General features: G+C 45.6%; 1 protein-coding gene and 1 long non-coding RNA gene across 6 annotated transcripts in view; one reads left to right on the top strand and one right to left on the bottom strand.

Moving 5' to 3' along the window:
- LOC310635834 overlaps positions 1-61 on the bottom strand; it is a 16,882-nt gene extending 16,821 nt beyond the window's left edge. The window contains exon 1 of the long non-coding RNA XR_014491539.1: positions 32-61. This is a non-coding gene — a long non-coding RNA (uncharacterized lncRNA). The remainder of the gene's footprint in view (positions 1-31) is intronic.
- LOC310635621 (FAST kinase domain-containing protein 2, mitochondrial-like) overlaps positions 1-8,294 on the top strand; it is a 47,795-nt gene extending 39,501 nt beyond the window's left edge. For 3 of the 5 annotated variants that reach the window (XM_083354778.1, XM_083354787.1, XM_083354782.1), the window contains 4 exons: positions 6,815-6,927; positions 7,731-7,802; positions 7,907-7,978; positions 8,087-8,294. Coding sequence is in view for 2 of the 5 variants with exons in the window: in XM_083354787.1 (XP_083210913.1) it covers positions 6,815-6,853 (39 nt within the window). In the remaining 3 variants the exon portion in view is untranslated. Of the gene's footprint in view, positions 1-1,729; positions 1,802-4,969; positions 5,042-6,814; positions 6,928-7,730; positions 7,803-7,906; positions 7,979-8,086 lie in introns of those variants that run through there. The other 2 variants (XM_083354783.1, XM_083354784.1) reach the window with 2 other exon arrangements.
- Positions 8,295-10,830: the final 2,536 nt, after the last annotated feature.

Genomic DNA, 10,830 nt, shown 5'->3' with positions numbered 1-10,830 from the left:
GCAAGCCTCTGCCACCCCCACCCCTACTCACCATTTTAGTTCTCCCGTCTCTTCCTCCATTCTGCCAAGTGCAGTTAGAAGAACAAAGAGGTTTGTGGGTAGTCCCACAAAACGGTTTGTGGGCGGGTCCCATAAAACGGTTTATGGGCGGGTCCCACAAACCAACCAATCAATTTAAACTTTTTAAGTTTTTTTTGTGAGAAGTTTAAATTGATTAAATTTTTTTTAGTGCCAGTTTTTCCCCCAGAAGTAAACGGCAGAGGGAGGAGGCCTGGGAGCCGCATGGGGATATCGCAAAGCCTTGTTGAGGAAAACAACAAACTAAACATTTAACCAACCAAGATGAAATCCTGCATTTAGCTTAGTTTGGTTAATTTCTTCAAGTCTTTGTGGACCCCCCTGTGACAACATGCGGACCCTTCTATTTAATATCATACTTATTTACTCAGTTTAGTTTAGTTTACACACACTGTTTATTTACCATATTTAATATATTTAATTTAGTTTGGGAGTAGCTTAGTTTTGGTTAAGTATAGTACATTTTATTTATGATGGATGCGTTCCTTTATTATGGAGGGAAGCTCCTTTTTGAGGTAAGAGATCCTCTACTTGATTTATTTAATTATCGACTCACATGTGTGAGTCTAGGATTAGTTTAGGATTCCACGAAATGACAATGACAGGTAAAATGACGTAAATAATAATGAAATCAAAGAGGAATCAAAGGAATGTAGGAACAAGCAAAAATTGCTTTAGAATAACATTTAAAAATATCTGTACATCTTCTTTCAGGCCCTTTCTTGGTCAATTCTGTTAACATGTTCCATTTAAACATGTCCTCGGGACCCACATCCAGAATGGCTGGGGAAACATGACTCTGTGGCCCTTGCTTGGGGGTGCACAGAAAAGTAGGTAGTCGTGGGGCTGATTAGGAATCCCTCTTCCTAATTAATTTGCAACATCGCTTGCCTCTTTTAGATTTGATAAATGGTGCTCATCTTTTTAATATTTGGGAGCTGTAGGCTGGCAAGACCGACTGATTTAATAGTATTTTTTATTCTGCTGACTCCATATGAACTCTTGACAATTTACAAACAGCTGCATAAAATCCGTACAACTAGTAGGCAGTGAGGTCCAGAGTTACCCTTATGCTAAAGGAGAGATGGGAGGATCCTAACCTCTGACCATCTTGTTATCAACACTATCTCGGAGGCCCTGTCGATTATTCTTACATTTAATCCTGGTAAGAAGAGTGCTATTAAAACATCATTTTAACCAGCAGAGCAGCTAAAGGCAGCTTCAGCTCCCCCTGAAGCTGGCTAGAGGTGAAAGTCAGGCGATGTCAGTGAGGATTGTTGCTTAACAATGGCTAGTGAGGGTCTTCATGCTATGGTTGGAGCAACATGAGGATGAACTAGTTGACTTACACCGACTGCTCCAAATGAACAAAGAAATAAATAAAATCCCAAGCAAATTCATTTTTATCTCCTATACTATAGGCCTGATTTTACTTGACAGAAAACTGACTATTATGGGCTGCTAGCTGCAGAGCCAGAGCCAGTAAAAAGGAACCCTTTTCACTAATGTATAGCTATTTAGAGCTAGAGGATTAAATTTTTATTCCTCCCAGATTTTTACAAATAGAGGGAAGGACAGCAACATAATTATTCTCAGCAGTCTCATTTGTAATCAGCCTGTTTAATTTTACTGCTAAAAATCTAATTTTTAGATCTGTCTGCGGAAATACAGACACGCAAAAAGAAAACAGTATATCAATGAACTACGGGCAAGAATCACAGACGTGAGTACCGTATATACTTGAGTATAAGCCGACTCGAGTATAAGCCGAGACCCCCAATTTTACCCCCAAAAACTGAAAAAAGTTCTTGACCCAAGTATAAGCCGAGGCTGGGATCCGCCGTTCTGCAAGCCTCGGCTCGATCCGCCGTTCTGCAAGCCTCCGCTGCCTCATTCTCTCAATGGGAGGCTTGCTTCGGCTGCTTTTCTTTTGGCAGAGCCATCCATACTGGAGGTGGATGGGGGCAGGGCTGGTGCACGTTTTGCCTCTCTCGCCCGGTGGAGAAAAGGGGGCAGCGGGAGCCTCTGGGTGCCCAAGCCACGTCGGAGGGTCTCCAACCTGTGTGTGTGTGTGTGTGTGTGTGTGTGGCGGGGGGGGAATCAAATTGGATCTTTTTATTGATGTATCGTACTTTTATTCGGTATTAGGTTTTTATGGATCAATTATAAACACCCGGGGTCCCTCTGCGACTTATGGGCGGAATATCTAACTTCAGAGCCGTCCTCTCCGGCTGCGGTGGCCTGGGGGAGGGAAGCACGGGGCTCTAGGAGGTACTCAAGATAGTTGGGGGGAATCCAACCTGCCGCGGGGGGTGGGAGTGGGACTTTAGTCACGGACGGCGAGAGGAACCTTCGGAAGGGGAAGCGGGAACGAAGAGAAGATGAGGGTGGAGCGATCGGGGAGCCGGTAACTCAAGTTCCCCGAGTGGCTTTCAGCACTGGAGAAAATGCAAAATCGCTCGAGACCAAACTCGAAGGAATCAGCTGCCAGTGGGAGCGAGGCGATCCGTGCGGTCCCGTGACAGCCAGTCGGGCAAGCAACGCGAAGAGCGGCAGGGCTTTATTTTTGCACCGTGGAGCTCCCCCTCCCCCTCCTCCCAAACTCCCCCTCTCTCCCCCTTCCCCCCACTTCCCAGAGCTGAATACAGGGTATTAACCGGCGGCGGAGGCTTGCAGAATGGCGGATCGAGCCTCTGTCGCCGGCGGAGGCTGGATCTGCGCTCCGCAAGCCTCTGCCGCCGGCTGGATCCACGCCCTGCCGCCGGCAGAGGCTTGCGGAGCGCGGATCCAGCCTCCGCCGGCGGCAGAGGCGTGCGGAGCGCGGATCCAGTGGGGGGAGAAAAGCCCTTTAGCAGGATTTGCCTGCATGCCGGCGGAGGCTGGATCCGTGCTCCGCAAGCCTCTGTCGCCGGCGGAGGCTGGATCCGTGCTCCACAAGCCTCTGCTGCCGGCTGGATCCACGCCGTGCCGCCGGCAGAGGCTTGCGGAGCGCGGATCCAGCCTCCGCCGGCGGCAGAGGCTTGCGGAGCGCGGATCCAGTGGGGGGGGAAAAGCCCTTTAGCAGGATTTGCCTGCATGCCGGCGGAAGCTGGATCCGCGCTCTGCAAGCCTCTGCCGCTGGCGGAGGCTGGATCCGTGCTCCACAAGCCTCTGCCGCCGGCTGGATCCGCGCCCTGCCGCCGGCAGAGGCTTGCGGAGCGCGGATCCAGCCTCCGCCGGCGGCAGAGGCTTGCGGAGCGCGGATCCAGTGGGGGGGAAAAAGCCCTTTAGCAGGATTTGCCTGCATGTCTCAAGTGCTACCTAATGTGCTTTCAGTCTCAGTCGGCCACTCCACATTGTAATCACGAAGGTAGCTCTCTAACGGAAAGGGAAGGGAAGGGAAGGAAAGGAAAGGAAAGGAAAGGAAAGGAAAGGAAAGGAAAGGAAAGGAAAGGAAAGGAAAGGAAAGGAAAGGAAAGGAAAGGAAAGGAAAGCCCACCATCTCTCCTCTGCCGCTCGCTCTCGCCGCTCCAGCCCTGGCGAGCCAAAGAGACGAAAGGCCCCGAGCGATAGGAAGGGGATCTCTGCCCTAGAGCGGGAGGGGGGAGGGAAAGGGGGGGGAGGAAAGGCCCGATCTTGTTGAGCTGGTTCAGCTCAGCTGGACTAGGCGGGGCTGCGGCTCCCAGCTGATGCCGCTGCCGCCATCCAAGTCCGGCCGTCAAGAACTTTTTTTCTCCCTGCCCTGCAGTGATGAGTAAAGCGCGACTTACTTCCTCCTCCATGCCCACGTCACCTTCTCGCCCAACAATCCCAAGTAAGGGGCGGCCTCAGAAAGCGGCTCTAACTTTCCCCTACCGCTCGAACTTATCTTGGAGAGGAAGGCAAAATCGGGAGAGGGAAGAAGAGCGAGGACTGGAGCAGCGCTTGCCCGGCTTCTCTCCCCTGCAGGGAGCGGCGGGGTCGGTTCCGCCTCCACCATGTTCTCCCTCGAGAGCCTTGTCCCACCCGCAAAACGCCAGCGCCGCTGCAGCCGCCGCCCCCTTCCTAGCCAGCCCTCAGCCGCTTCAGAAGCACCCGTTGCCGGCCCAGTTCTATCAGACCCGCGCGCCGCCGCACGTACTCCGTTTACACGGCCCCCGTACTTCCCCCACACGTCCCTTCTCCCGCCTCCTTCCCATAACGGCCTCTACCTACCGGACGGTGCCTCAGCTCCCCGTGTCCGCCGCCGCCGCCACCCTGACCAAACCCTCTCTGCCTGCGCGTGCCCTCCCTCCCTCCCTCCCTCCCTCCTTCCTCTCTGTCTCTAGCTGGGCGAGGCTTCCAGCCGTCGCCGTGACGCTGCACGCCCAGCTTCTCTCTGATTTCCCTGGCCCAGTCCAGTGATGCTTGAGAGGAAAAAAAAAGCGAGCGGGCGGGCGAGGGGGGGAGGGAAAGGCGAGAATGACCGCTTTGTGTTACCTGCCATGAAACCAGTCCTTGCAGGCGTCGCACTCTATCATGAAGCGGGTTACATCGTAGGGCAGCCAGGCAGCGGAAAGAAGCAGGCAGGCAGGGCGCGGAGGTCTGGAGACCTGCCGACGTTTGAGGAGGTTTGGGGAGGTGCGTGCGCACCTCCCCAAACCTCCCCAAACTTCGGCAAGTCTCCGGACGGTGGCGGCTTGGGAGAGGTGCGCGCGATCCCGGAAGCACCGAAGCCTCGGCCGCGCGCAAGTCCTCGGTAAGTTTTTTTTGTTCACTGGAGTATAAGCCGAAGTGGATTTTTTCAGCCCAAAAAGTGGGCTGAAAAATTCGGCTTATACTCAAGTATATACGGTAATTCATTTCCCTTACAATCCTGTGTTAAATTTCTCTTTCTGTCTGCTTATTTCTATTCTGTGACTGAGTGATGCTTCTTATAATGTCTGTATCTTAGCTGGCCCATGAGATCGCAAGTCTTCTTCAGGAACAGAAGGAAATAGAGAAGCAACTTGAAGAACTGAAGCAAGTAAGTATTTTTTTAACCCATTTTAATTATTTTCATTTTAAAAATGAAAGTGATTGATTGAAGTTTAACTTCACAAGTACTAATTATGTTGTTATTACAGGTGACACAGAATCTTCTAAGAACATGATATCTGAAAACTGATCTGGAAGGAAATGTATTAAAATTTTATTTGAAATGTGTTTGTGTTTGTGTGTGTGTGTATGTGTGTATGTATGTATGCTTGGAAATAAGCATAGCAGATCTACAAAAACCACTTGGATGTACATTAGTGAAAAGGGTTCCTTTTTACTGGCTCTGCCTCTGCAGCTAGCAGCCCTTAATAGATAGTTTTCTGTAAAGTAAAATCAGTCCGACAGTATAGGACATAAAACCTAGTTTTAAGATGGTTTTATTGAATACTTATCTCAAAAAATTCACTTTAAAGGGAAAAGACACATCTCTGTACCCACTGTCATACAAATAAATCTTTTGGGAGATCAAGATGCATAATATTAATATTTATTGAGGAGAATAGTTCAATGGTTTGATTATTGTAGTTTTACTGAAGATAAGATGATGACATTATAGAATCAGTTCCTTTCTCCATCATCATTTGTCTGGCAGAACCAGAACAGTTATTTATATTATGCATTTATAATAGTTTTTTTCCCCTAAAGGAACCCCTTTTTATTAGAGTTCCAAATTAGTAGCATTTATTAATCATACACCCTATTTAGAGCTAGAGGATTAAATTTTTATTCCTCCCAGATTTTTACAAATAGAGGGAAGGACAGCAACATAATTATTCTCAGCAGTCTCATTTGTAATCAGCCTGTTTAATTTTACTGCTAAAAATCTAAATTTTTAGATCTGTCTCCGGAAATACAGAGAGGCACAAAAAAACGGAAGGAGTACATCAATGGACTACTGGCAAGAATCACAGACGTGAGTAATTCATTTCCCTTACAATCCTGTGTTAAATTTCTCTTTCTGTCTGCTTATTTCTATTCTGTGACTGAGTGATGCTTCTTATAATGTCTGTATCTTAGCTGGAGGAAGAAAATAGAAAACTGGCCCACAAGAAGGCAAGCCTTCTTAAGGAAAACAAGAAACAAAAGGATAAACTTCAGAAGCAACTTCAGGAAACTGAAGAAAGTAAGTATTTTTAACCCATTTTAATTATTTTCATTTTAAAAATGAAAGTGATTGATTGAAGTTTAACTTCACAAGTACTAATTATGTTGTTATTACAGGTGACACAGAATCTTCTAAGAACTTATGATATCTGAAAACTGATCTGGAAGGAAATATATTAAAATTTTATTTGAAATGTGTTTGTGTGTATGTATGTATGCTTGGAAATAAGCATAGCAGATCTGCAAAAACCACTTGGATATACATTAGTGAAAAGGGTTCCTTTTTACTGGCTCTGCCTCTGCAGCTAGCAGCCCATAATAGTCAGTTTTCTGTAAAGTAAAATCAGGCCGACATTATAGGAGATAATTTAGTTTGGGAGTAGCTTAGTTTGGTTAAGTATAGTACATTTTATTTATGATGGATGCGTTCCTTTATTATGGAGGGAAGCTCCTTTTTGAGGTATGAGATCCTCTATTTGATTTATTTAATTATCGACTCACATGTGTGAGTCTAGGATTAGTTTAGGATTCCAAGAAATGACATGACAGGTAAGATGGCATAAATAATAATGAAATAAAAGAGGAATCAAAGGAATGTAGGAACAAGCAAAAATTGCTTTAGAATAACATTTAAAAATATCTGTACATCTTCTTTTAGGCCCTTTCTTGGTCAATTCTGTTAACATGTTCCATTTAAACATGTCCTCGGGACCCACATCCAGAATGGCTGGGAAACATGACTCTGTGGCCTTGCTTGGGGTGCACAGAAAAGTAGGTAGTCGTGGGGCTGATTAGGAATCCCTCTTCCTAATTAATTTGCAACATCGCTTGCCTCTTTTAGATTTGATAAATGGTGCTCATCTTTTTAATATTTGGGAGCTGTAGGCTGGCAAGACCGACTGATTTAATAGTATTTTTATTCTGCTGACTCCATATGAACTCTTGACAATTTACAAACAGCTGCATAAAATCCGTACAACTAGTAGGCAGGAGGTCCAGAGTTACCTTATGCTAAAGGAGAGATGGGAGGATCCTAACCTCTGACCATCTTGTTATCAACACTATCTCGGAGGCCCTGTCGATTATTCTTACATTTATCCTGTAAGAAGAGTGCTATTAAAACATCATTTTAACAGCAGAGCAGCTAAAGGCAGCTTCAGCTCCCCCTGAAGCTGGCTAGAGGTGAAAGTCAGGCGATGTCGTGAGGATTGTTGCTTAACAATGGCTAGTGAGGGTCTTCATGCTATGGTTGGAGCAACATGAGGATGAACTAGTTGACTTACACCGACTGCTCCAAATGAACAAAGAAATAAATAAAATCCCAAGCAAATTCATTTTTATCTCCTATACTATAGGCCTGATTTTACTTGACAGAAAACTGACTATTATGGGCTGCTAGCTGCAGAGCCAGAGCCAGTAAAAAGGAACCCTTTTCACTAATGTATAGCTATTTAGAGCTAGAGGATTAAATTTTTATTCCTCCCAGATTGTTACAAATAGAGGGAAGGACAGCAACATAATTATTCTCAGCAGTCTCATTTGTTTAATTTTACTGCTAAAAATCTAATTTTTAGATCTGTCTCCGGAAATACAGACACGCAAAAAGAAAACAGCATATCAATGAACTAGGGGCAAGAATCACAGACGTGAGTAATTCATTTCCCTTACAATCCTGTGTTAAATTTCTCTTTCTGTCTGCTTATTTCTATTCTGTGACTGAGTGATGCTTCTTATAATGTCTGTATCTTAGCTGGCCCATGAGATCGCAAGTCTTCTTCAGGAACAGAAGGAAATAGAGGAGCAACTTGAAGAACTGAAGCAAGTAAGTATTTTTTTAACCCATTTTAATTATTTTCATTTTAAAAATGAAAGTGATTGATTGAAGTTTAACTTCACAAGTACTAATTATGTTGTTATTCTGGGGGGGCAGTGCTTGACAGGATATCCATACAACAGAGGATGTGGCAACGGCAGCTGGAAAAAATGGTGGGGAAAGTCGAATAAATATGTTTCACGAACATTTAACCAACCAAGATGAAAGGCTACATTTATCAGACAGATGTAAAATAATCACACTGAAAGGCTGTTCTTTCATAGCAGTCAGGCAAAGAAAAAAATAAAAAAAAAATTCTCTCTGATTTTTTCCAGCTTTTCTTTTACTGAGATTTCAAATTCTGAAAAAACAATGTATACCAGGCATTGAGCCCCATGGGCCCAACACACAAAGGAGGGGGGGAAAAGCAGGGCCGGACTGCCACCACCCTACTGAACTCCCTGGTGGTCAGGGCTGCCGCCAGGAAGCCAGGTGGCCCTCCGAGTGCGTTGTGCAGACTGCATTCCATTGCCCGGGGCCGGGGCTGGTAATGCTGTGATGCCAACAAGCGGCTCAGTGTGGATCTGACATCGGCGACACAGCTGGAACACAGGGAGGCCAGCAGAGGCAGGCCAACGACGCAACCAGAGCGGGGTACCCTTGCGGCTTGCAGCGTGAGGCACCAGGAGGGTGAGGGACAACCCGGTGTTGCAGCTGTGGGGAGGAGAATCCCTGTGGCCTGTGGTGCAGAATGAAGGAAGGTGGCTCAGCTGCAGGAGGCGATGTGCAAGGGACGGGCGGTGAAGCCTCAGCAAGGGGGGGGGGAACCCTTGGCACCAACTGGTAATAAAGAATGAAAAGGGAGAAGGATGGAACATGATGAGAGAAAAATTGTTGATATTTCAGAAGTTTTTTGAAGAGTTATATAAGGGAAAAGAAAAAAAATTGAATGAAAGTCAGGCATATATAGAAAACAATTTAAACTGTAAAATTTGAGAATATGATAAAGAAATAATGGAATCACAAATAGAAGAGGAGGAGATACTGGAAGTTATTAATAAATTGAAAATAGGTAAAGCACCAGGGTTAGATGGACTAGGCGCAGAATATTATAAAAATTTTAAAGGATTTTTGGTGCCAAAGATGAGGTTAATGTTTAATAAAATAATAGAAGGGGAAATTATTCCAAGTTCCTGGAAGCAATCTCTGATAGTATTGATAGTGAAACCTAATAAAGATCTTACAAACCCAGGATCATATAGACCAATATCCCTTATTAATCAGGATGCTAAGGTTTTTACAGAAATATTGACAAATACCGGTAGATTGAATACATTTATAGAGAATTATATTAAAAATGATCAGTGTGGATTTATAAGAGGCCGACAAATGTCAGATGTATTAAAGGGTATTAAATTTAGGCTATTACATAAAGAATCAAAATTAAAGGTTGGTTTATTAGCATTAGACGTTTTTAAGGCCTTTGTGTGGAATGGCCTACACTGAAAATATTAATAAAGAAATTAGGCTTTGGAAAAAAATTTAGAAAGGTGATAAACCAACTATATTCAGAGAATAAGGCAAGAATAGTCATAAATGATGTTGTTACAGAGAGAATAACCTTAAGCTGGGGAACGAGACAGGGCTGCCCCTTATCCCCAGTTCTATTTCCATTATTGATGGAGGTTTTCGGGCTGTGGAACCAACCAGGTACCAACCAGGTAGTTCCGTCCCAGGCACCTAATGGATCCAGAACGGTTCCAGATGGTGCTTGGGTCTTTACCTATCTCCCTCACTCACAGCCCGGTCGATGCCTTGGTGGATGCCTGGGAAAGGGCGGCCACCGAGGCACTCGACCGTGTTGTACCATTGCGACCCCAGACCCAGCACAGATCCCGTTGGGCCCCATGGTTTTCTGTGGAGCTCTGGGAGATGAAGCGTCGGAGACGGGGTCTAGAGAGCGGTTGGAGGTCCAGCCGGTCTGAATCTGACCGACTGCGGCTAAGAGCCTTTACAAGGTCTTACCTCACTGCGATGAGGACGGCGAGGGTTAATTACTTCGCTGCCCTCATCGCGTCCGCAGAAAATCGCCCAGCCGCCCTGTTTAGGGTGACTCGCTCTCTACTTGATCGGGAGACGAGGGAGGAACCCTTACAGGGGCGGGCTGAGGAGTTTAGTCATCATCTGGTGGACAAAATCGCTCAGATCCAGACCGGTTTGGACTCTGACTGGGCAGAGTCTGACGTGGAGGAATCGAGCGGTCTTGAGCATGTTATCTGGACTGAGTTCGACCCTGTTTCCCCCGATGACATGGACAGGATCATGAGGAGACTGAGCTCCACCATTTGTTTACTGGACCCGTGCCCCTCCTGGCTGGTTTTTTTTTTAATTGAAAAGTTTTATCATACATTTTATCTTTAACAATCCCCCCTACCCCTCCCCTATCCCTCCCTCCCTACCCCTCCCCCCCTCCCCTCCCCCCCCGACTTCCCAGAGCTAAGTACAAGGTATAAAAAACCAAAAAAAACCCATCATAAACATCCATATGCTAAAAACCATAAACTCTGAGATCTATCTCTCTCTAGCTCATATAGGATAACTACAAACACTATTAATATAAGATATATAAAAAAGAGAAAAGAGAAAAAAAAGGAGGAAAAAAAAGGGAAGACTTATTCAAATGCTACATGAAACTTCTTAGTCCCATATTTGTTCTGGATATACTCAATCCATTTTCTCCACTCCATAACATAACGTTCTTGCGAGTGATCTTTCAAATAAGCCGAGATCTTTGCCATCTCTGCCAGGTCAGAAACCTTTAAAGTCCATTCTTCTATAGTCGGCAGTTCCTCCTTCTTCCA

The sequence above is a fragment of the Vipera ursinii genome (genome assembly GCF_947247035.1).
Source record: "Vipera ursinii genome assembly, chromosome: 1".
In the NCBI taxonomy this organism is placed as follows: domain Eukaryota; kingdom Metazoa; phylum Chordata; class Lepidosauria; order Squamata; family Viperidae; genus Vipera; species Vipera ursinii.
The sequence above is the reverse complement of the archived record's forward strand: the minus strand, read 5'-3'. Positions and strand labels throughout refer to the sequence as shown.